General features: G+C 38.3%; 1 protein-coding gene across 2 annotated transcripts in view; it reads left to right on the top strand.

Moving 5' to 3' along the window:
• LOC150082982 (guanylate cyclase 32E-like) overlaps window positions 1-25,944 on the top strand; it is a 432,790-nt gene that overhangs the window by 363,325 nt on the left and 43,521 nt on the right. For both annotated transcript variants that reach the window (XM_090376960.1, XM_090376959.1), the window contains exons 4-8: window positions 5,088-5,263; window positions 22,545-22,680; window positions 22,831-22,985; window positions 23,139-23,229; window positions 24,572-24,644. In XM_090376960.1, the coding sequence (XP_090233086.1) occupies window positions 5,088-5,263; window positions 22,545-22,680; window positions 22,831-22,985; window positions 23,139-23,229; window positions 24,572-24,644 (631 nt within the window). The remainder of the gene's footprint in view (window positions 1-5,087; window positions 5,264-22,544; window positions 22,681-22,830; window positions 22,986-23,138; window positions 23,230-24,571; window positions 24,645-25,944) is intronic.

The following is a 25,944-nucleotide window of genomic DNA, read 5'->3' as shown; positions in this document are numbered from 1 at the left end:
TTTTTTAGGGCCTTCGATGAAAGCTATTATTAAGGGTAGACTGCTTGCTAGTTATTTCCTATTGTTTGCTATCTACTTTAATTATGAACAGGTGGCGACGTCTATGGGTTGCACTGAAGAATTAATTTAGGGAAAATGAATTAAATCCGTTATTATATTAGAATTCTCAAATAACTTCTGGGATTTTGTCGCATTATCTCTCTTTCTCGAATAAATTGTTGGAAAGAAGTGAAATTTTGGAATCTATCCTACATTATCAAAATTTTTCTTGAATATATGTTTGTTCTCGGTGTTTGTTCGGGGCCAATCATTCGAAAAGTCTCGACCTTGAATAGTTTACGATATTAACCAGAATTTAATGAGATTTTCTGTCGTAATCTGCTTGGATTACGACAGAAAACTTTATTACTAATACAAACTCTCCTTTTTTTTTTGCTTTGTTTTCATGAGGAATATTATTGTACACCAGATGGAACTTCGTTCCAATAACCAATGGCTGAAAGCAAATTTCCGCACAGGTATCCTGCAACCAGAGGGGTGTATACTGTCTGTAGTTTTCTGCCAAGGGTCTGCATATATGAATATTATTATTTAACATGATTCCGACTAAAATTATCACATGCGTCCATAACATATTGCATATAAGGTCAGCGTGGTTTAATCTCCCTCCTGGAAATTCGAGAGATAAAACCATGCAACCTGAGTTTCTCGCTTGGAAACTCGAGTCACTCCATGTGACTAGAGAATACTTGGAAGGATAATGCATCTCGTCAGATATCCTTGCAAAACATCAACCAGTAGTTTAAGGCGTCAACAGGAGGTTCAGGTATGTGATGCATAAACCAAACATCACGAACCACGAACGCTGAAATCTACCTTAAGGTTTTGGCAATTCCATGCTCCTTACGATGTGGCAGCTCTTTGACCATGTTTGTTTAAACAGGCTAATGCCACATTTTATACCGCTGATGATGTTTGGGAATGGTTCAGGGGCATGAATGTACAAAAGTTGGACTGGATGACACAAAGTTCCTCAGCTTTCAACGATGCGATGGACTGGAACGTCTAGTGAGGATCAGACCAATATGCCTGAAATAAGTCACTTAATTTTGAATATCCGCTGCAGTCTACCGTTCAATTGTAGAAAGCTTACTTAGGAGGATAGTTTGTCGTGGAGGTCAAAAGACAATAATGTGAAAGAGACGCGCGGCTGTATAGTTTTCAGAGGCCTGTGTAGATTTTGCTGCATTAAAATAAAGTTTTAAATCTTATCAAGTTGTGTCGCATGGCTGAAAATCACAATCCCATCGTCCGCATAACGAACTCATTTAGTTTTCTGCTTATGTTTATCTAATATTTTATATCCTGTGTGATATAAATTATATTGGAAAGAGAACAACGCTTGTCCAGGAAATATTAATTATATCTGTGATGACGTTATGTTGGGCGGAGGAGAAAGAATTACCAATAAAGGCAATGATTAATGATGATCTGATTAATGACTTTCTTTAAGATGATACATCTACTCCACTCGAGGGAAATTTAGGCCGCTAAAATTTAAACCACTACCTTAATCCAGTCTTCACATCATTTCCTATAAAAATGCTTACCTTTTAAACTTTTTTCAGTGGACTAAAAATACGGTAATGTGAGATCCCAGCTATGGAGAGGATGTTTCAACACCTCCCAGAGAAACCTGATGCAAGACATGTCTGCGCAGATGTAACGCCTTGCAGTCATGTTCAACATTCATTGTGGTACGACGTGGCAAAGACCTAGCCCACAGAAAGCTTCCACCATAAGTTTTATTTTCAGTTCTGGCTAATAAGGATGGTATCATGATTTACTGCTCATAACAAAGAACTGCAAGAAGGCAACTCTCCACCCATACTGCTGATCGTGCGTAATATATTTTAAGCAGGGAACGTGCATTATTGTAAGACACTTATGCGGATAATACAATGGTTGTAATCATCTCTCTTCCATAAAAAGAAACTGTCGTATTAGGCCCCCCCGAGAATTGCTTCATCTAGCCGTGTATATTATGCCCAAAAATTGCATGGGTTTTCTGATCGGCTTGCCTGTTTTACTGAACGAAAACCTGAGTTTCTGTGGGGGAACAAACTTTGCTCTCCACTCCTGAGACTTACTAACTCGGCCACAGAATGAAAAAGCCCATAAAAGTTCCTCGCATCATTTACGGAATTCGAAATCGAGTCTTTAACACCCAGGGTGTGAGGACTGTGATTGCGCCCACTGAACTACTCACAAAGACTCGCCAATCTTCCACACTGAGGCTTAATCGTCAGATGCCATCTGAGCAATTCGTTATTTCATGAGACAGCTCCACTTTTGAACTTGGCAAATTAAAATGAAAGGAAGAACAAGGGCAGCTTCACAGCATAGGTTTCCACGGCATAGCTGTTACTGACAAGCTCCACACCACACCAATAAATGGCAAACGTCTTTGCAGTGTCTGCCCATCGTTTATTCTTGTCCTAGTTCACCCTTGGAGGACCACGGAAAAAGTCCTGTGGAGCGACGAGTTACAGTGGCAGACCAAAAAACTGCACCAACTTAAAAAAATAACATTTGTAGTGAAACGTATAAGGTATTATTTGATTACAGTCATTTTGTTTGTCGCAAAGCAAAGGTATTGCGTCAGATAACGCTTCTATTGCATCAGACAGTAATTGGAAGCGTATACACGCTCATTAGTATCTTGTTTTGCGGAGGTGTAAGCATGGCTTCCACCTGTTCAATTGACACTAAGAAAAAAAAGTGTAGCTGTTCTGTCCCAAGAAGGGCTTTCTACGCGTGCTATCGCTGATAAAATAGGCTGCCACCAGTCAACAGTATCCTGGGTGCTGAAATTAAAGCGTGAAACCGGTGATGTGAAGAGAAGACCTGGATCAAGGCCGTAAGAGAGTGACTACGCCTTCCCAAGTTCGATATTTGAAACGGCTATACCTTCGTAATCGCCATGCTAGTTTTCCTAGTCTAAAACTGGACTTTGAGATTGCCTCTGGTATTGAAACAAGTGCACGAACTATCCAAAGACGACTTTGGGAATGTGGTCTGCATGCCTATCAGCCGAAGAAGAAACCTTTGTTGACCCAACAAATGAGGAAGAAGCGACTTGCTTGGGCTAATACGCATGTTTCATGGACAAAAGAGCATTGGGAAACCGTCATCTTTTCTGACGAATCGAAATTCAAACTGCATGGCTCAGATGGGAAGCGATATGTCAGAAGACGAAAATCGGAGGCATATCATCCTGACTGCATAACACCGACTGTAAAGTTCTCCGCCGGCCAGATGATCTGGGGATGCATAACAAGCAAAAGTGGGGCGAATTAAGTTTATTAACGGAACGGTGAATGCAGAAACCTACATGCTATCTTGGAGGAATGCCTGAAGCCCATTATTAGGGATCACCAAACAGACGTTCAAAATTGCATTTTTCAACAGGACTCTGCCCCTTGCCACGCAGAAAAATTGGTAAGTTTTATGCTATTTAGATTTAATGATAAGTTTGTCTTCTTCTCTCACAAGGCTTTAAACATATACCAATGTTTTCCCTCGTTTTTCTCCCTTAAGTTGCAGTCATACCTTAGAAATTCTGGCATTTCTGAGGTATGAAGTGTTGGACTGTCCCGGATTTGAACAGTCCAGATTTGAACCCTATTGAAAATTGCTGGTACTAGTAAATTTTATAGTTATGACTTAAGGTACTGTTGATATAATAAAATATTGAAATATAGCAAACGTTTAATAGTTCTGTACCTACCTCTTGAACCGTTTATCCCATAATTCGTATAAAGAAGGTGAAATAGAATTAAAGTCAAATTACATTAATGATTAAAAAAAAGCCCAGAGGAAAATGAAATGCACTCACTCTTCCTATGGTTGTCTTATATGAAAGTTACTGAAGGTAAGTAATAATGCTAAGAAGGATAATAATGTAGGTAGAGTCTAAAACGATGAACTTTCGATTGAATCATCATCAGTTGACTAAATTGGGGTAAGTAGAGAAAGAGTTTATAAGGTAGTTCTAGTTCCCTTGATCCTTTGAGTTAGACACGTGGTAATTTAAAAGTATTAGGCTCCATATTGAGGAGAGGCCGGTTGGTAGTTTCGCATTTAATATTTTAAGTGGTATTTTGATGATACCATTTTATGGCCAAAGCTTCGTATTGCAATATCTTATAATTAGAATTTAGTTTTATCAATGTAATGGCTGAATCTATTAACGGTATGGGAATGTACATGTTCCGCAAGCTCTGTGTTGAATTGATTAGTTTTAAAACTATTAAAATGGTAATAGACTCTTGTGTTTGCCGTTGTCGATGATCCATATTTGGTGGTGGTACTGCCTATATAGCCAGCATTACTGGACTGTTTCTTTTTTGGGACTCAGACCACCGTTTGTTAAATTGCTAAAACTATCAATGCCTTCTCGTATATTACATCTCAGACAATTTCCTGGTATCCTCAATCTGGAAGTACTATCAAAATGTCTTTTCTCTCTTCATCTTTCAGCAAGCAGTGTAAAAACTTGATTTACGCTTAAAGATGAATTAAGCGCTTGATTGCGCTTAAGGATGAACAAGAAACTGGTCAAAGGTGCTTCGCGACCGATCGATGCTGCACTTCTGGCCTACATCTTATTAATTCATTCATTAAAACTCTTGTTTTTTTCAATTGCGATAGTCTACAAATATTTTAATAAGGTAGTGTAGTTGACTTAATTCATTTAATTGACTTATACCTCTATACAAACGCATGTCTATTAAAAAATTGTGTTCATTCAATATCTGAACTTAGCATGGGTAAAATCTTAACGATTTTGATGATTCCAACTGATCAGACATTTACATTGAGATTCTGATTCGGAGATTAGTTCTAAATGAATGTAATTAATTAATAGTTTGGTTGAGTTATTATACTTCTTAGTAATATTTATTAAAATAAAGTGCATTTTGAGATATTTGGTTGTCTTTTTACATAACTTTTGGGCACATTTTCCACGTTTTCACTTTGAATTCCCCTCCAGGAGCACTTTTCAAATAGAATTATGATTCCAGGTTTGCTGAGGGACGAAATTGACGATACCGCTAACAGAGCATTCCGTTCATACGTCGGAGTTGTGGGATCCCCACCAGTCGACTTTGAAGAGTTCAGGGCTAAAGTTAACGAGTACATGCAGCGCGAGCCTTTCAACTTCACTAACCCGGTCGGCAAACTTGGAGTTTTGAAGCGCGTAAGTATTTTATCTTTCTTAAGTATGAATTATTAGAGAATAACCTCAGTGGCCTTTCGTTTCTTGCATAAAATTGTTTTGGATTAAAATATAGTATATAATATAGGGATGAAAAACATAGGTAGGGTTCCAAATCACATTCAACCGTTCGAGCAGCAGCATTGTGTCAACTCCATTATTATTTCTGCTTCCCTTCCACCTGAGTATACAGCTTTTCAGCAGAACTACATGCAGTAAAATTAGCTTTAGACAGTCTGGATCTTTACCCATCTTAAAAATATATAGTTTACACTGACTCTCTCAGCTCAATTACGGCAATGCAGCATGCCTTGCACAGGGGAAAGAGCTATTGCACACCCAAACCAATAGCATACCTTATCAGTTGAAACAGAACCCGAAACTTTGGCACTCTAGCATTCAGACAATACGACGAGAAGAAGTGGTACTTACACGGGCAAAATAAGACATAGGACAAGAGGACATACTGATCTGTCCCACCTTTATCTATTCAGAGGCGACCATCCTCCCCAGTGTCCATATTGTTCAGCACTTCTAACAGTCAAACATATTCTGGTTGGGTGCTCCCACTGTTAACAGGACAGAACTTCAGTCCTTTGTCCTCTTAATAATATCCGAGACCAGATGACATTGCAGCATGTTAATAGGGACGAGGCAAACATTAACGAATTTTTCTGTTTTCTGAATCATATTGGAGTACATCATCGATTCTGAACAGGTTTCTGAAATGACAATGAAGTCGTTACAACTGTGTGGTTACAGTGCGTGGGCGTTGATAAGTTTCTGCTGGTCACTTTGTAACGGGAAGTAGTTGTCATCAGGAAGGCTGCGTCCTAGTACCCGTCTAAGCCTGAAGGAGCACAACTATATATAAACGTGCCATCCTAAATGGACTATATACATCAACAATAGGAAATAACTAAAGTCATAAATAACTGTGGGTACCATCGGTCCTCCCCTATTGTCATATACTATGATCAAAACCACAAAGGATCCAGCATCCACTGGAAATAGACTAATGAATGGTATGAGCCATACTGGACTCCCTTTGGCCTAACCAACTGCTCAGTCAGCTCAAGGGATATCTGAAAATCATCCCTAGAAATTCCATTGCTGTCAGTCGAGCAGCTCCCAAAAAGCGTTTGGACAAGGAAAGAAGTAGATTGGAAGTTCTGTAATGAGATTTTATTTCAGCTTCAGCAGCTGAAAAGTTCTGTTAAATTTGCCGAATTCTCATTCTTGAAATTGGGCCAGATTTGTTTCAACTGGACGAAAAGCATATGCTGTAAATGTGAGGGGCGTGTGTAACTTGGCAGAAGCAATCTCTCGGAAGATTTTTGCTCAACGATCTAGAATTCTTATATCTCTATAACCGACTGGATAATTATTGTTTTATTTTGGTTTTTTTTTTTAAAGATACGATAAAGAAATTGAAAACTACTTCATAGTGGACATTCAGAATTTTTAAACTGCCTTTATTATTAAATGCAATTTTTGTAGAAAAATAATTATAGAACTCTGTTCAGGATCGATGATATTTAATCGGTGAAAATAATGCTAGAGGCATGTAACATTGCCATACCGCAACTGGCAATTATTTAAGGCAAATATGTCCACTATCCAACAGAGTTCCTAGCTACCAGTCTTAACCATACATCACCGGACTCTCGCTGTTCCTTATGTTATTCGCTAGGGACAGCTTTTCTCTTGGCCAAGAATAACTTCGAGATACATAAGCCTAACATTTCATCATCGTACACTGGTTGGCGGAGGTAAAAATCTCGACTGTTTCGTCTATCTATCCCCCCCACAATGGAGTTCTTTAGTGACTCTTTCGCTTCTATCTAAATAAGCTGATTAACTCTCTCTCTCTCGTGGCTTACCTTTCTAAGACTCTATTTTAACTTCGTGTGCTAATAAAGCCCATTACATTTGTCCAAGACAGCAATTCTCCTTTCAGATTGGTGGAACCTGGAAGACGTCTTAAAGACGAACTTGTTTATCATTATAAAATTAGTGGTGTGGAAATGGAACAACTCAGAAAGATTTAATCCTTTGATTACCAAGAGATTTTACTAATTAACCGAGATGCAGTACGACAGAGTCATTATGTAAATGATTCAATTTATGGTTAATAATTTTGTTTACTCCTTAGATGCTTTTGCCATGTCACATCGCATCACTCCCCCGCTCAAAAATAAGACTTCCTTCGGGATTTTCGCTCTTTCTAATGATAGACCCCTGTCTGGAGTATACTTAAGAACAACGATAATTAACTATATTGGAATAATCGATATTTTCATTTCCTCATCGTATTGGATTGCAGGTTAGTGCTGCTTTCAGTTGAAATCTCCATCCTACATAGGGCCCTGTTCTCTGCTGTTCGCTTAAATTTCTGACCGCTTTTGCAATGTTAATTGCTACTGATAAGCCATATCGCTCTACTCGGTATAATTGTTTTACTGCGTTAATGAGAATTATTGATTCCAAATTGATCGAACTACTTCGAGTTCCGGCAATTCAAAATGGCCAACTGCACACAATTATCAGTATTAGATTAAGGAAACGGAAACTGGAACGCCATTTACATGACAGGAAACAGAATGCTGGAATTAGTCTCAAGTTTCAAGAGACAAATCCCTCAAGAAATACAATGCCAAATCCCTCAAGAAATGCAATGGCAAATACCTCAAGAAATGCAATGGCAAATACCTCAAGAAATTTAATGTCTAATAAAGTGTATAGGAGTTATAAACAGGAAATTATTATATCTTCAATACGAAAATGCCAAGTTGCCCAAATAATATCAAAGCCAAATCAGACCTCAATTCGTCTTATAACAAATGGAATTTTTTATAATAATAAAGAAGTTCTGGATTTTTGGGTATTTTAATTGACATAAAAACGAATTAATTTATCCTGTTTTAGAAAAGAAGTGTTTGGTAACTTGTTTAGAACATGGTGCTCAATAATTCTTTTTGGGAACTGATTTATTACACTGATTAGATCTTTGGTGCATGAGGAGTAGGTTAGTCACCACCTGATAGCTGAGCCCAGCTGTTCTCAAAAGGAAAAAGCTAAATCCAAGTGGACTATCATTAAAATACACGCGTGGATTACCCACTGTAACTTCTTGATCGCCGCACTAATTAGCTCAACGGGCCTCATTAGCTTAATTACACAATCTTGTTGAATAATGGCGATTTGTTTTTACTCTGACGTGAAGGATAAAGTTAGTACATTTAGCAACGCTTGAGGCAGGGTGGTTTACAGATCCAAAACGCAGTGCACGTTAAATTAAGCGAGAGTCAATTGACTGAATTACGTGTAGCAAGAATTGTGATTATTTTTGCTTAAACACAAAATACTTTCTTCTTTGGACATTACTATTTCTATCGGAAGCTTGAGCACTGCGCGTGTCTCATCTTAACATTTGAGTTTGGTGCTTTATTTTAAAGGACATTTCTCTGTTTGAAAATTAAATGAAGGGCTAAGATATTAACCATAAAAAAAGTTATCTTTAAAGGGATTATTTTTAATTATTTTGTGATCTTATGATGTTGAATATTAATAAAAATAAAAGAATGGTAGCGTGTAACTTAAATTTTGGACTCAAGTATTTATTAACCCTGGTTTTCTAATCTATTTTTCAATTTTTTACAAGTACCAGCTTTTATGATCAGTCGAAATTATATTTTGATTGTATTCACCAAGCTTCGGAGGCTTGGTGGTCTTTGAAGGTTGATGAATGCTGAATCCTCCTTATTCTCTTCCTGCCAAAGCGATGGTGGAAGAAGAAGACGTCTGTTTTAGGGAAAGCGGGATTTCTAAGGTCATTCATGTAAATTAATATGCCCACCACTAGCTGACTTTGTGTTCTCTATTACATGGCATGATGTAAATCTTTGAATAAAATATATGAGGATAATACGAGTACAATAATGATTTTCATCTTTCTTGAATTATGGATAATGATGCGTAAATCCACTTGAATTTAAGAACAAAACATAAGTAATTATAGAATTGGATGACGGATATCAAGAGATACTCTGTTATTTTGTTCGCAAGCTTGAGAAGTCCATGCACACATCGGGTCTGGTAAGAGATACTTAAATCAGCGATTATCTTCCAAGTCTTGTTAAGAACAGCGCGAGGCTATCTGTCATATCCCTTTCACCACTGTGTACCGTGAGGATGATCGATACCCGGCTGATTCATTTCTTCGTTGCCACGTGCGAGAATTTTTTCATCTCCCTCTCTTTCTCTCTCTCTCTTTCTATATTTTTTATCACACACACGCACGCATTCACAGGAAAAGAAGAAAATTTCTTTGACAAGAACCCAAGTAAATGATCATATGTCACAGGTAGTTGGTTGTATCGACTCATCGTCACTATAGATTACAATGATAGCGCAAGACTGATGTGAAGGCTCTCATTGAGCCATCTTGTCGTCGAAATGAAGCAGGAACCCTATCTTGATTACACGAAGCCTTCCATTGATGGTCAAACACTCGGAAAGATCAACCGACCAGAAATAGATCTCGGATATCGAAGATAAATAGAAACTTGGGTTGTTTGTTGTTCGAATCACTACAGGTGCATTCCCGACCATCTACATTACGACAAAAACATAATAAAATACCGCAAGAAGAAGAATGGACAAGCTTTAGTTTAAATATAAACTGTTGCTCAACAGTTAAGGAACAGACATAAACTCGAATACACTTTTTAAATACAAAAAAATAACCAAATATGCGTTATTTATGAAACAGTGCAATCTCTGTCTGACCCGGTAAACGAAGTCACGCGTTCCTGTTGCAGACAGACACAGCCTGTTTGCGGAATATCTATATTTCGCGTTTTTAATTGGCATTATTCGTTTCAAGTTGACTGTCATTGAGAAAAAAAATTCACAAAGGCACCTTTGTGAAAGGCACCTTTGGGCGATTCACCCTTGCGGATAGTGCAGGTGAATCATCCATGAAGGAAAAAATGTTTTTGTGTCTGCAGTTCTGCCCACACATGAAATCTCTCATCATAAATCCCTCTTGGGATTTCCAGGGGACATTTTTCTCAGCATGACCGGCCTTAGTTCGATTGACAAAATTTATTGTATAAACGCTGAAAGTGCAAGGATATTTGCTAAATCCATTGAGAATTCATTAAGGTTTCAGGAAAACTGCTACTTCTATGGGTTAGACAAATCGGCACACCGACTGAAGTCAGTGGCTTGGAACAAAATTAAGTCCACTTCCACCGTCTCTGAGCCCCCTTTTGTACTACCATTAATTACCTTAAACACTGAAAGGCAATCTACGAGTCTCGTATAATAGAAGGAAAATCCACCAGTAATCTAACACCAAATGAAAAAACGATTTTAAATACGTATATGGGTGTATCAGGGTTTCCAAAAACAAAGCACAATATTTAATTTTTCTATCCAGTAAGATCTGGATCATTGTAAACAAATTACATGAATTTGAGTTTTGATCAAGTCAGCTCATACTGTTGTAGTTGGACTTACTGAAGCGTTATGTTTCAGCGAGGAAGAATAATATCACGAGATGAAGAATTTCTTTGACTTCAGTGAATGTTGTATGTTTAGGATGGATGAGGAGGAACGGGAAAATGATGCATCTGATCAAAAATTGAAGATGGAAAGAGTGCTTCCTAAGTCGTTAATTTGAAGATGTAAAGAAATGTTCAACATTATAATTTCTTCCACAGCTGCACCTCCTTCCGAAGGGATTTTATGCCGAATCAAACAGAATGGTCCAATAAAAAAAAGGAAATCGCGCAGAGGGAGTACGAATCCATCGTGCGGATTCCCGTACAAGGAAAGACACCGCCTGCGCAGAACTGGGGGAAACAATCAAACGACTGCATGTAATGTTGAATTCTTCGTAAATGAAACTATCGATTTTCAGTGGTGATTTGTTCTGCGTCCCAACAGCTGCTTTATTTTTCTTCGTCATGGGAAATCTTTAGCAAACTTTTTCGTAGTTCACATCATTTGTTTCGTATAAAATATGACCTGCTGAACAGCACCAAACAAGAGAATTTCCTGGTTCAGCGAACAAATGTGTCCTGGGAATTAATTTTTTTTTAGCATCACGAGAAGACCTTGAGAACATCGCTGGGGAGAGCCTTTACTTCAAATATACCGAAAATTTTCCACTTGGCGCACGAGTTTCTTCCCGTTATGTTGAAACAATCATTATGTGTTCATCCTTCGTCCCACATTACTTATACACTGAGCGGCTATTTTATTAGGCACGCCTACATAACAGTGAATACCCCTGCTTATCCCTCAGAACAACTTAGATTCCTCGTTGTGTGGACTCAACGAGATGTCGACAACGAGCCGGTGGCTTGCTGGTCCATGTTGACTCAACTGCTTTCGACAGTTGCGGATTTCTACTCCGAAGAGCGCCCACTGGTGCTCATTTAAATTGAGATCTCGTGCACCGCAGTAGCTTGAATTCAATCTCATGTTCCTGAAACCAGTTTTGTACAATTCTGTCCTTATGACGTGGTGCATTATCCTGTTGAAAGAATCCATTTGCAGATGGAAACACTGCAGCCGTGAAGGGATGCGTCCGGTCAGAAGCAATTTCCAGATAACCTGTGATAATATCCAGCTTTTGTTCCATCGGTATCCAGGGGCCCATTGTGCACCACAAAAACACTCTCACATCATTATATCACAATCAGCAGCCAGCATTGTTGACTTGTCAAGGTGAGGCCATGGACCCATGCTGTTTTTCTCCATATTCCATCAGCGTGAAACAGCAAGAACCAGAACCTCCAGAACAGACAAAGTTTTCCCATTTCTCTACTGTCCATTGTTGTCGTTCTTAAGTCCACGGTAACCGTAGCTCTTGTTTTATTGCTGATAGGAAGGAAACCGATTCGGTCGCTAACTGCGATACCTCCATCTGTGACAAGTAAAGACGAATTTAGCATTCTGAAATGCTTCTTTGGGTTACCTCTGTTGTATTTGGTTGTTACTTGCCTAACTCTGCCTTTGTTATCCTGCACAAGTCTTTGTCAGTTTCCATTTGCTTCTCGCATCAACAAGTTGTTTCCAACTACAGGATCACCTTTGACTATATGGTTATTAGACCATGTAGACGTGTGTGGGTAGTCGAATTTGGAAACATTAAAGAAGTGGCTAAACCCACGCTGCCCTACAGCGTTAGCAATGACGTCATTGTTGTTACGAAGGCAAAATAGCTGTCACTGGAGAAGCCAGAAGACGTTGCTGGTGACCGAAGGCTTGGCAGGAGTAACCCTGCAAAAGTAAGAAGTTTTCACTGGAGGTTAGATGTGAAGTCTCCGTTCTGGGAACAGCTGCACATTACAAACGAGAAAGTGGCGAATGTCCTGATAAAGTTCACAGCGAAATAACACGTGTTCCCAATCCTCGGAATGTCCACAAATGAGGACTGTGAAAAATTAAAAGTAACCATTTTCCATAGCTGTGATCATTCAGAAGGTTTAGCGTATATAGGCTTGCTTCGATGAAACCATTTCAATGTGGATTCATGGGTGGCGAAAACTACCTGCGGAATAAATTTGTTTGTAAGTGACCCATCCTGTAGTGCAGATCTCTCGCCTGTCAAAAGGATATTCCGGCAGCGTCTCATTTCAGCCTTAGGATTAGATGTGGCGCTTACGGATATGTCAAGGAATTCAAGAGAGATCCCACGTCTGATGTGATAACATATTCCTCTACATAACAAACGAGATCAAATGGGAGGTAGTTGTTGTAATTGGGTTTTAGGAACATCAGCGACTAAAGCCCTATTGCTACTTCTATGCTGTCTGTAAATTTCGTGTGTTTTTTGCTCGATTTTCTGTTTTCTGGACAAAAAAAAAAAAAAAAACTCTAGTTCCGGGAGAAAAAAACCATACTGTCCTCGGCTGAGACCTAGATAGACTTCAGGAATGGTCAGAAAAATGGCAGCTGTGCTTTAATCCAACAAAGTGTAAGGTATTACACCTGGGAAACAGTAATCCCAAAATAACTTATTCACTTGGTGGAGTTCAACTAAACCCAGTACTGGAGGAAAGGGACTTGGGTGTTACGATACGGTCAGACATGAAATTCTCTGAGCATTGTAAACAGGTTGCAAGGAAGGCCCATGGTGTCCTATCAATGATCTATCGAACTTTTGCAAGTAGAGATAGGGACGTGATAATCCCATTATATAAGGCTTATGTTAGACCACACTTGGAATACTGTGTTCAAGTATGGAGACCGCACCTGAAGAAAGACATCGAGCTTCTTGAAAGGGTGCAAAGAAGGGTAACTCGCCTGGTGAGATCGGCAAAAGGGCGTCCTTATGAAGAAAGACTTCGAATATGTGGGTTGCAGAGTTTGGAAACTAGACACCTTAGAGGAGATTTGATTGAGGTGTTTAAGGCTCTGAGAGGCATCAGTAAAATGAATGAGGACAAAATTTTCAAGATTACAAATGATGCTAGAACTAGGGGACATAAATTCAAGTTATGGGGGGAAATGTTTAGATTGGATTGCAGGAAGTTCTATTTTAGCCAGCGAGTTATAAATTACTGGAATAAGTTGCCTTCATGGGTGGTAGAGGCCGACAGTTTGGGGAAATTCAAAGGTCATCTGGATAGTACTTTCGGGTAAGGGAAGCACATAGGATGATAGGTTTAATTTCCTTTTTATTTATTTTTTATTTTATTAATTATTATTATTTAGTTATTTATTTATTTATTTATTTTTTTTTATCATTGTTTTGTTCGGATTTATATTTTTTTTTATTTTATTTTATTTTATTTATTTATTTATTTTTTTTTTTTATTTTTTTTTTTTTGGCTGGTGCAGCATAAGCCATAGGCTTTCTTGCACCATGCGGCCGTTACTAATACTAACTCAGCCACGTTGGGAAAAAAGGCCCATAAAAATTCCTCACGTCATCGAAGCTGTTCGAGCTCGGGACTTTTCCACCTGTTGTGGGGAGGACTGCGAATTTACCAACTGTGCTATCCACGAGGGCCAAGTGGGAGGTATCTAGTTTGAACCTGCAGGACAGAAGTGGATGCAGTCCTGCAGGTCCGGCTCATTGCAAGAAACATAGATCGCTGAATTGATTGCAGTTTAATTTGAACGGTTCTCTTTTTAACTTGCCAAAACCAAGCGCTAGCACAGTAAGTACAGATTGGAAGAAACAGCCTTGTAGAGTGACCGTAAAGTGCGATGGTTAATCCCCAAGGATGTTTGGAGAGACGGAGAAGTAAGGATGTTAGGCCTTGTCTTTAACCAAATTATGATTAAGGTATTTCGTGAAAGTCAATTTAAAGTCAATTACGAGACCGAAGAACTTATGGAAAGCATTTTTCTTGTAATTTAGTGACTGGAGGATGGTTTATGTCAAAAGAGCCTTTTAAAAGCATCATTTTAGTCTTTGTATGTGAGACGGACAATTTGTTTGTAACAGACCAAAGTAAAAGATCACCCATAATAATATATTTGCAGAGACCTCTAGAGACAAGCGAGATTGCCCGTGAATCAGAAAGGTGAAGTCGTCAGCATACGACAGTTTTGTAGAGTTCGGAAAGGATTTAAGGGGCCACTCGTCCAGGATGAGGTTCCAGGCGAGTGGACCTAAAACAGATACTTGTGGACAGCCGCGAGAGAAAATGCGAATGTTGTTCTCTCAGGCATTTGAGGTTGAGAGAACAACAAAATTGCGGTTGTCAAAATAACTTTGAGTAAGGTTATACAGGGATAGAGGACAGCCTTATAAGTCGCAGTCGTGCGGATAGATTTGGCCACTGTAACAGGTCGAAATCTCCTGAAAAATCAATAAAAATAGGGAAAAGATATTTAGAACACGCTTGAACAAGAAAGGATGATTCAACTAGGGCCTCCCCGGTACTCCGTCTAAACTGAAATCAAATTTATTTTTGGAAGTGTAGGACGTATCAGAGAAAATATCCATAATCCTTCCAACCATTAACCTTTCCAGAGTCTTACCAAGGTTGGAAAGGAGAGCAATCGGCCTAAAGGACTGTTCAGTTGAGGAGCTTGAAGTTTTGGGTATCAGTTTAAGAAGTTTTCTTCCAGTTGGCTGGAAAGACTCCTTCATTGCGACATGCATTGTAAAGATTTAAGAGTACAGAAGGAAGAAGTTTATGAAAATTTTTTATGAAGATGCTCTACAGCAAGTCCAGACCAGGACAGCTTGTATAAAAGGTGGGCCAGAAGTGGTGTAGTTGCAGAATTTGTCTTGTCTGATTTCCCGATGGATAAGTATATCATCATTTGATGAGTCTGCAAGAAGTAGAGTCCAGGATGGAATTAACTATATTTTGCCAAATCAGGATTTCGGAGCAATTTGAAGGAAGAGAAATGTATATAATTGGGGAATCATTATTTCGGATCAGCTGATAGATTATACTCCAAGGGTCATTGTTTTCTGTAGAGGAGGTAGGGTTTTGCCAAGATTGGATTTTATCTGTCTTAATAGATTTTACATATTGTTTTTTCAACTGTTGATATTCGAACTTCAGTCTCTCATTCTCAGGTGGTGGTGGTGACCAGTTCCTCCTATGGCGCTTATAGGTCCATCTAGCTTGATACACTCTGGTCCTAAGTGAAGTCAATTCATAGACCCACCAGAGAGTGGAATGAGAAAGTAAAGCTTTTTAAGAGCAACCAAGGAACAAGCCCGAAAACAGAAATTACTGAAAAAGTAGCTAAAAGTGGTTATTGCACCAATCTCGATTCACCTGAGACACAATATGAAAACCCCAGCAACGTTGCAGTTTCCAAGATTATTCAGACCGGCACGTCTGTCGCCGACTACCACGTTCAATGTCACTTAAATCTTTCGTCTTACACTCTCGCGCTGAATTTCGCCCATACATCATCCACATGTGTCTGCCCCCACCTGCTTTATATTGCATGGTGCGAACACATGATGAAATTTCATGAAATGGAGCGCTAGTGATGTAGCGCTCCATTTCATGAAAACTGTAACTGTACATAATGAAATGACCATGAATTGTATAAATTTGGGAAATTTATCATTCCATATAGTTACAGTTCCTCATTCCGTTTTATTTTCAGAGAATATTCCAGAAATTCTGACTATTCACTATCCTCAAACACAAGAGTTAATAATCAGAGTTCGCATACAACAGCAGAAGATACCACCAAGGAAATTGGCTATGCTAAATTCCTTGGTGGGATCTTCTGCTGTCTTTTCAAGTTTTCCAACATATAACCAGATCAGATCTAAATGTAATCTATGAATATAATAGCTGGACTTAGTTCATCAAACCATTTAAGGTCATCGCAGCCGATATTCTGTGAGGTATAATTCTCACCTGTACCGGGTTCAGCAAAATGCTCATCAGCTATGGAATCTTTTTATTCGATTCTTTTGTGGTCCAACTCACAGTTTAATTTGGAAACAGTCATTTGGCTGTCATTGCAGCTAATAGTCAAGTTCTAGAAATAATCACTGTGGGTGACTTGGGAATCTCTGATCACAGACTGAGGCATTTCAAGCATATCTAATCGAGAAAATCGATTAGAACTAGTAATTTTGCTTCGAAATGACTCAAATCCGTTGCACATATGGTCTGGACAATGAGAGATGAAGTTTAATACTTCTGAATATAAGTTTTATACATGGGGAACAGATATACATCAATTGATATACATCCTATGTTAGGAGGAGAGAAGTTAGAAGTGGTTCAGGATGAAAAACACTTAAGGATTACGATTCAGTCAGACATGAAATTTTCCACCAGGTATAAACAGGCAGTTGGGAAGGCACATGGTGTTTCCATGATATATAGGACCGTTGCAAGTATGGAAAAGAACGCAATTGTTCCTGTATAAGATGATGATAAGACCTCATTCGGAACATTATATTCAGGTTTGAAGGGCCACGCCTGAAGAAAGATCTGGAGAGCTTCTGAGGGAGTTCAAAGAAGGTCAGCCAGATTGATGACGAATGCTAATTGACGGTCATGTGAAGAACGATTTAGAAGGTGAGGTTGCAGACCTTGGCAACTAAGCAATTTAAAGGGTGAGAGGAGGAGCCTGATTTAGGTACATAGCAACCCGAAGAGGATCAATAAAATAAAAGAAATTTTCATTGGTGGGAGAAACAAGAATTAAGGACAACTGATATAAAATCTTAGGGAGTAACAGAAAGCTGGATCTCCTAAGTTTATTTCTTGGCAGCATGTTGGGGGTCATCGAAATAAATAACTAAACTATATTTTAAACAACCCAGCCAAGAAATCAAGACCTGCTAAATCAGAGACACTATGCTACGTCTGGTATTTCTTTCTACATAAAGATTTTTCAACTGCTCTCAACATTGTTCAGATATTCATTTATTAATTTATACTTCTGGATTATTAAGAAATTCTGCCCTTTTACTTTGAAATATTGCGGTTTCAACGCAGAATCCCAGCACTGTAAAGTGCAATCACTTTTATGTTACGGTTGAGGTATACAAGAGAGAAAAATTCTCTTTCTCATGCGGCGAACACTGACCTCAGTTGTCATGAGTACGGATATCCAGCCTTATAGATTCCTCGAAAGCCTTTGAAAATTGTCTGTGGTGCGTTCATAATTTATTTATTTTCTACCACTGAACATCAATCACGCTGGCAGAATCTTAAATAAAAACTCTCCGGGAGACCTGGTTCTATCTCAGAGGAACATATGTTCGTGAAGTTTCTCGTGGTTTTTTCGTAACATCTGACTCTTCTATATTTAATGGCGCTGCGACAATAGATATTTTTAATTACATTTCTTTTACATTTCAGAAACGAATTCTTTGTGCAACAGTTGTAAAACGAAATATATATGAAAAAAAAAAGTATTTATGTAACTATATAAACGTGAATTTTGTAATAGTTAGAAACATCGTATTAATGAAACGATGAAAAGACTGTTTCGTACAACAGTCGGACCAACAAATTAGCATTTTAGCATTAGTAGAGGCAAAAAACCAAGCTTATATAGCATCAGCCAAAAAAAAAAAAAAAAAAAAAAAACCCTTCTCATTTCACCCATCCACTCGTTCCAAATGTTTGTCTAGTTCTGCCTTGAATCTATTTAAGCTATCAACTTCTACAACGACAGTTGGGAGTTTGTTCCAGCAATCAACCACCCGCTGGCTAAAGGCAAACTTCCGAACATCTACCCTACAACTGTCTTTCCTCAATTTGGATTCATGCCCTCTCATGTGATTATTCTGAGCAAGAGGAAGAATCCCATCAGTATTGAGCATGCTCAAACCATTCAAGACTTTATACACCTCAATCAGATCACCTCGCAGGTGCCTAGTCTCCAGACACTGTAATCTGCAAAACTTAAACCTTTCTTCGTAAGAGCAACCCTTTGTTCCATTCACTAATCTTGTTGCCCTTCTCTGTGCTCATTCCAGCAGCTCTACATCCTTCTTGAAATGAGGCCTCCAGGCCTGTATACAGTACTCAAGGTGTGGCCTGACCATTGTCTTATACAAGGGAATAATCACCTCCTTATCCCTGCTAGAAACATTCCTGTATATAATTGACAAGACACTATGAGCTGCACTTGCAGACCGTCTGCACTGCTCAGAAAACTTCATATCTGCCAGCACAATTACCCTCCAAGGTCGTTTTCGTTCTCTACTACTGTCAGTGTAGTACCACAGAGTTGATACGTTACTCTGGGGCTACTGCTTCCCATATGCAGTACTTTACATTTGTCAATGTTAAACTTCATTTGCCACCTCTCAGCCCATCTTCTCAACTTTTCTAGATCCTGTTGCAGTAGCGTACTGTCAATAGTGTCATTAACAACCCTGCCAACCTTTGTATCGTCGGCAAACTTGGACATTAAGCCTGATATACCATCATCAATATCATTAATAAATACAGAAAACAACAATGGACCCAAAACTGAACCCTTGGGAACTCCACTAATAACATTAGGCCACGAAGAGCAGTGTCCATTGATTACCACTCTCTCTCTGTCTTTTCCCACTCAACCATAATTTTATCCATAGCAGCAATTTTCATCCAATGCCACATTGTTCCAATTTGTGCAACAGTATCAAAAGCTTTTCTAAGGTCCAAATATATGATATTAAAATTATTTTTTGCATCCAGTTCCTTTGTGTCCACAAAACAGTATCCAGTTAAAATTGGTCAGAGAAGACCCCCCTTTAACAAACCCATGCTATGTCTTGACTAGATGATCCTGCAATGCTTCTTTAACCAGGGCCTCCATTAATTTCCCTGGAACAGAAGTTAAACTAATAGGTCTGTAATTACTTGTGTCGCCCTTTGATTTTCCTTTGTGATTTGGGGAAACATTTGCACATCCCCAGTCCTCGGGGACTTCGCTTGAATTAAAAGATGCTTTCATTATTATAGCTAACTATTTGCTTACTTCCAGTGCTGTCTCCTTTAATATAACTGGATAGATCCCATCCACCCCAGGTGCCTTTCTTATGTTTATCTTCAACAATTTCTCCTCCACTTCGCTCTCAGTTATTACAAAATCACCTAGCTCACTGCCATAGTTTAATTTACCTCTGGCATTCCCCTTCCTGAATAACTCCTCATGTGTGAATGTCGATGCAAAATACTCATTTAGTTTGTTAGCTACCTGAGCGGGAATATCAAAATTGAACCATCGATATCAAGTGGACAAATCTGATTCATCCTCTTCTTCCTAGAGTTTACATAACTATAGAACTCTTTGCTGTTTTTCTTTGCATCCTTTGCCAAAGATTTCTGGTAATCTGCCTTTGCCTGCCTAACCTTCTTTGTGACTTGGTTACAGACCAGCTTATATTTATCATAGGCTTCTGTGTCGCGTGTTAATTTACATGTATCCCATGCATTTTTCTTCTCTGTCACATGTCTAATTAGTTCATCTGACATCCATTTAGTCCTAAACCTTGAACAATATTTCTTAGTTGGTATGTAAAGCCTAGTAACTTCCAAGATAAGTTCTTTGATTGCTTCCCATTTTGAATTTGCTGTTGGTAACGTCATCAGTTGGTCCCACTCTATAGAATTTAAATACTGTCTCAGTCCATCGTAGTCGCCTTTACGAAAGCAATAACCCTTCCCTTTACCCCTAATGGTAGTTACCTCTTTGAGTAAATCCCACTTCAGCACACTGTGATCACTGCCACCTAGTGGTTCATTTATCTGCAGATTCTTAATGCATGAAGAATCACTGCTGATAATCAAATCAAGAGTATTACTCCCTCTAGTTGCCTCCCGAACATGCCAATGCAGAAAACAATTATCCAGCAAATCCACAAAAGCCCTGCTAGTGTGTGAGTGACCAACCCACAAATTCCAGTCAATATCTGGGAAATTAAAATCCCCCATTGTAAGACTCTCTGATTTACTGACCCACTCTATTTCCCTGTACAGTTTCTTATTATACTCATCAGAGTCATTAGGCCTATAGCACACTCCTACTCTCAATTTTGATCTCCCAATGCTTATGTCACACCAAACTGACTCGACACTGCACTGTCCAGTCATGTCGACTGGCTGTACTTCCTTGGATTTTGTGTTTCTTAACTAATAGCATAATCCGTCCTCCCTTCCTATCCTGTCTATCCTTCCTGTACACATTGTATTCTCCAAATTGCATTTCTGTATTCCTTATATCTGTGTGACACCACGTCTCTGAAATACCAACAATATCTGCCTTTGACGTTTTGACCATTACCTGAAATTCATCAAATTTATTTACCCAACTCCTAGCATTGGTGTACCTCTGCCAGAAGCGTGTTATAGGCCTATTAGTCGGTGTATCCCCCCCCCCCAAGCTAGCAGTTTTCCGATCCACCTAACGCTGCCTCGATAGCGTCAGTAAATATTCTTGAACCCTTTCTATTTAAGTATATTCCACCCCTGTAGAAGCAGGCTCTCCTGTTAACAAGCACAGGCTACTCAGAGATCCTTGTGGATCAATTCGGCCCTGGAGATATTGGGCAAGGCTCATGGGGTAGAATTTATCGACAAGGCTCTCTCCATATACCTCCCTCCTATCCTGGGCAGAATTGCAGACACTTTCACATTCAACCCTAACTCGCGACTTTTTTTCAACATTGACCTGTACTTTTTGAGTAAATCTGCTACTCTTAATGTCATTAGTTCCAACGTGTACAACAATATCACCTTTTGTGCCTTTAAAAGATGACCTGTTCTACAATGTCATCAATCTTTACTCCTGGCAGTCATATCCTGGTCCTGGTTCCACCTATCATTTTAATGTAACAATAAAAAAGATAAATATTTCTTACAACAATTAAAGAATAATGTAACAACAATCAGATCAACGAATTTTAATGTTACAATAAAAAAAATAAATATTTTTTGCAACAATTAAAGAATTTTAATGTAACAATAAAAAATAAATATTTCTTGCAACAATTAAAGAATTTTAATGTAACAACAATCATCAAAAGGCCGTTTTTGGCTCTTCTAATTTACATTACTTTTGTACATTTCAAATATAACGTCTGCATGCTCTGTAATTGTATTTATTCCATTCAGTAACTAAATCAGTTTCCCAATAAACCAGGAACTATTATCAAAGCTTGCATATCACGTAACACTGTTTAATACCTCCACTTAAACAAGCACGAAGTCCTGATTGCACTTAACAAATAATAAGCATCCCATTACATTAGAATCACGTAATACCCCCAAGAATTACATAACATTTGCATTCGCAACGTTTGTTGGAAGTTTATCTGGTTGCCCAAATCCACCTCCAGTTTAACAGAACTACGCAAATGCAATCAAACTGAAACATGAGATGTGACTTACCCTGGTATACAATTAAAGACACCGTTTCTCCGCATTGCTGTACAATCCCCTACGAATTTATTTTAGATTAACATCTTTACTGTTTGCCTGAATATTCGCCCGTGTGTTTGATGGAATAATTTGTCCTTTGTGTGGCTGAGAGCATCAAGTTACAAACTTCACAGTAATAGACGTGATCCAAACTTATGTCACTGAATAGATGCTTCGTTCTTTCGTTGTTTTTCTTTTGGTTTATAGACCGAGAGCATTCCATATTTAGAAAGAAGATGGTCTGAAGTTAAACCTATCTAATGGATTGCTAAAATTTTAAAGACTAAATGCAAATTAGGAATACGCCACTTCTGAAGTATTTATAAAAACTTTTAGGACACAATATTTATCCAAATATGTATTGCTTCTGTCACTTATAGATACCAGCCGAGGGTGCTTACCTATACGATGCAGTCAATGTGTATGCGAGGGCTGTGAATGATTGTCTGGCCAACGGAGAAGATCCCGAAGATGGCAGGAATTTGTTAAAGTATATGAAAGGAAGAACGTACAGTAGTAAGTTTATAAATATTGTCTGTACAATAAAAATTGTTTATTGAACACACGATGGTTCAAATAATATCAAAGAAATCTTAGGTATGTACTTTCTGTATTCTTGAGTGCATCAAGATGGCGATTCCAGCATTTGTCATTTATTATTCGCAGGTGCAATGGGTTACATGGTATACATGGACGAAAATGGAGATGCAGAAGGGAACTATACGTTGATTGCAAGGAAAGCCACTCCAAACGTGCCTGGAGATTATGGACTGTATCCAGTTGGAGTATTTCAGATTCCGGAGAACAGCTCAGCCATGACAGTAAATATTTTATGATTGGATAACGATTGCTCGTTATCTAATATGACGCGATGATATAGACATTATGTATTGTGATAATTCAAAATTGTTCTTTTCTTCTTGCTGGTTCAAAATATGGATCAATTTAATCTGAGTTTTACTTCTGACTTTTAGGTTCTGAAATTTTTCGATACCATCGAGTGGGTAGGTGAAGAACCCCCTTTAGATGAACCAGCTTGCGGATTCCATAACGAAAAGTGTTCCTGTAAGTAATTTATCTTTTAGTCTTTAAAAAATCTGCTAAAGTTAATAACCTCTCATCAGGCTGCTAAAGTTAATAACCTCTCAATTTCAACAGCTGGCTACTTAAATTGAAAAACTGAAAGAAATGAATTTTATCTACTGAAGCAAGACAAGATTCAATGACTGTCTCTCACAGAATAGCACCGCACGGGCTTACAGGAATCCACACTGCATTGATTTCAAAAGAAGAAGCTTTCGAAAAATAATCGAACAACAGAAAAATTTCTGGAACTAGGTGAAATCTCTCGGAGGAAAAGGAATTTTCAGCCGGGAACCGTTGCTGAAAATTCTTTAGATGTATGCGACAAGAAGAGAAAGATATTAGAAGGATAAACTCGTTTCTTTAAGTCCCTTCCAATTTTATTCCACCAAGACAGCGGATGAGTAAGAAAACCTAAGGAGAAATCTGTTTCCCAGCAACGTACATTTTTATTCTGCCAAAGAAATATTGAAAATTTTATGAAACTCCTGTATTTTAAATCCATCCCACTGCCTTAGTCTTATGACGCTTTCTTAAGGCTGGAAGACAACGTTCACACTATCTTTTTTTTCTTTGGAATTTTGTTTCGGAAACTATTTTTAAGTAAGACGTGTCGGAGTAGAATCGTAAAGGATCTACGTGTGCGATTTCAGGGGTTTACAGAACAAACAGGACCAACTGGAAAATGAAATTCTGAATGTAAAAAAGTTACGGTGAAAATGCATCTGAAGAACGAATTTCACGATTTGAAATTCTTATGTGAAGCTACTCCGAGACTTTGAATCTCTGGTGGTTTGTAGTTTATACCCTTTCGTATTGATATCGATTCAAAAGGGAAAAATAATAAATAAATGTATTATGGGAATTCTGAATTGTGTGCCACTACCTCTTGTACATAAGATGCATCAAAAGTATGGAATCTTAGAAGGTGACAACGGGGCAGGAAGTAGATTACTTAGCTATGAATGCTTAAAAATATTATATTGTTTTTCTTATTATTTATTTAATTATAAAAATAAATATAACAAAAGGCGCGTTGCATTAATAAATGATGAATTCAAACCTGTTAATGATGCAAGGAATTTTTATAGGTCTCTTTCAAAACGTGGCCGAATTAGTCGGTGTCAGGCAAGGACAGCTTGTTTTCACCCGAAATCGTAGGTTTTTCATCTAGCAAAATAAAAAATCGACCTCATCCACCTGAAGAATACAGTAAATAGTATTAATATTTCAAGAGGGGATTTCTGACCGCTTTATATATGATAATACTGTATAGTAAGTATTTATTATATACTTTCTACCAATATTTTTTTGCATTTTTCAGTTTGGAAAGTCGCATCAGGTACAGCGGGTGGAGTCGGTTTGATTCTTTTGATGATAATTCTGGCAGCTTACAGGTAAGAATTGATTCCTCATTACCCTTTCCTTGTTTTACTGTTCACATATTAACTACATAAAAATGACACTAAGGAATGTTTAGTTTCAGACATCTACAGCTGCCTATCATTATTTAATAATCAATTTAAATGTTTCTTATCTTAAGAAAGTTATTGAATATGCCTTTAGAGTCTGGATATAAAATATTAGAAGCATTTTTTTAAAAGAAATATGAACCTGCAAGAAAAAGTCTATTGACTACTTGAATCCTGATAGGTCTATACAGATGCTATCTAAAAAAATATCTCATTCATACCAATAGCTTTATTCGTTCTTTCAGATTTCAATTTGCCATAATTCACAGACGATCCAGCTTATGTTTTTCGTCTAACCCACTAAAGAAATCCCCCGTAATCAAGTTGCCTGCCAAGAGAAACGAGGTGTATGCAAGTGGAACTATACAGTTGATTGAAGAGGCGAATGAATTACGAAAGTAGAACCATGTCACGTCCATATAACGTCCCTGAGAACTGCAGCCACTCTGTCGATCTGCCGATTTCTCATAAACCTTCCTCCATTTCTGCTGAGTTGGACAAATGTCAGCGCAGGCTGTCCGGCAGCGATTTCGCTATACCAGACGAGAGAAATGTCATTATGTATCTGTCACGAAGGGAAGGAAATGATGCTAAAGAATCACGCTTGCTATAAATGGGTTTCCGAGTTCGTGCTACAGCCCCCGCAAGGAAAGTCTAAGCAAATAGGAAGGATGGTAAAGTTGCTTTCTTCCCCGAAGCAACTGTTAGAGGATGAAGGAAAATGGTAAACCCCCCCATTAAAGAGTAGCTCAAGTTGGGAGGGGTGAATAAATAAATCTCATTATATAGCCTTAGTTCAAAGTTAGGCCACGTCTGAAATAAACTTCCTTCGGTTTTCTAATATTAAAATTAAAACAAAAATTATTGAAGTTCTTCAATAAAATAAACTGGTTAGCGTTGAATTTTACTAAATAAAATACAAAATATGTTTTGCTTAAAACTTTATACTAATAGCTATCTATATAAATATATATCCTTGTCAATGTGGCCGATTTTCTCACAAATGCAAGTTCCATAATGGTTCGAGGTATAAATGGAACATAAACGTACTGTTTGATGAATCACCGGAGATTAAAATCTAAAAGAGTCAGATCAGAGAATCGTGAAGGCCAAAAAATCGATCTTCTTCTAATCCACTTCCCAGGAAACGCTTGTTCAGGGGTGCACAGACTTTGTGGTAATGTGGCAGAGCCCCGGCTTGTTGGAAGATCAAGTCATCATCATT

This window comes from Mastigoproctus giganteus, chromosome 7 (assembly GCF_048544385.1).
Source record: "Mastigoproctus giganteus isolate SK-2022 chromosome 7, ASM4854438v1, whole genome shotgun sequence".
Lineage (NCBI taxonomy): Eukaryota > Metazoa > Arthropoda > Arachnida > Uropygi > Thelyphonidae > Mastigoproctus > Mastigoproctus giganteus.
This window is presented reverse-complemented; position numbering and strand designations above follow the sequence as displayed.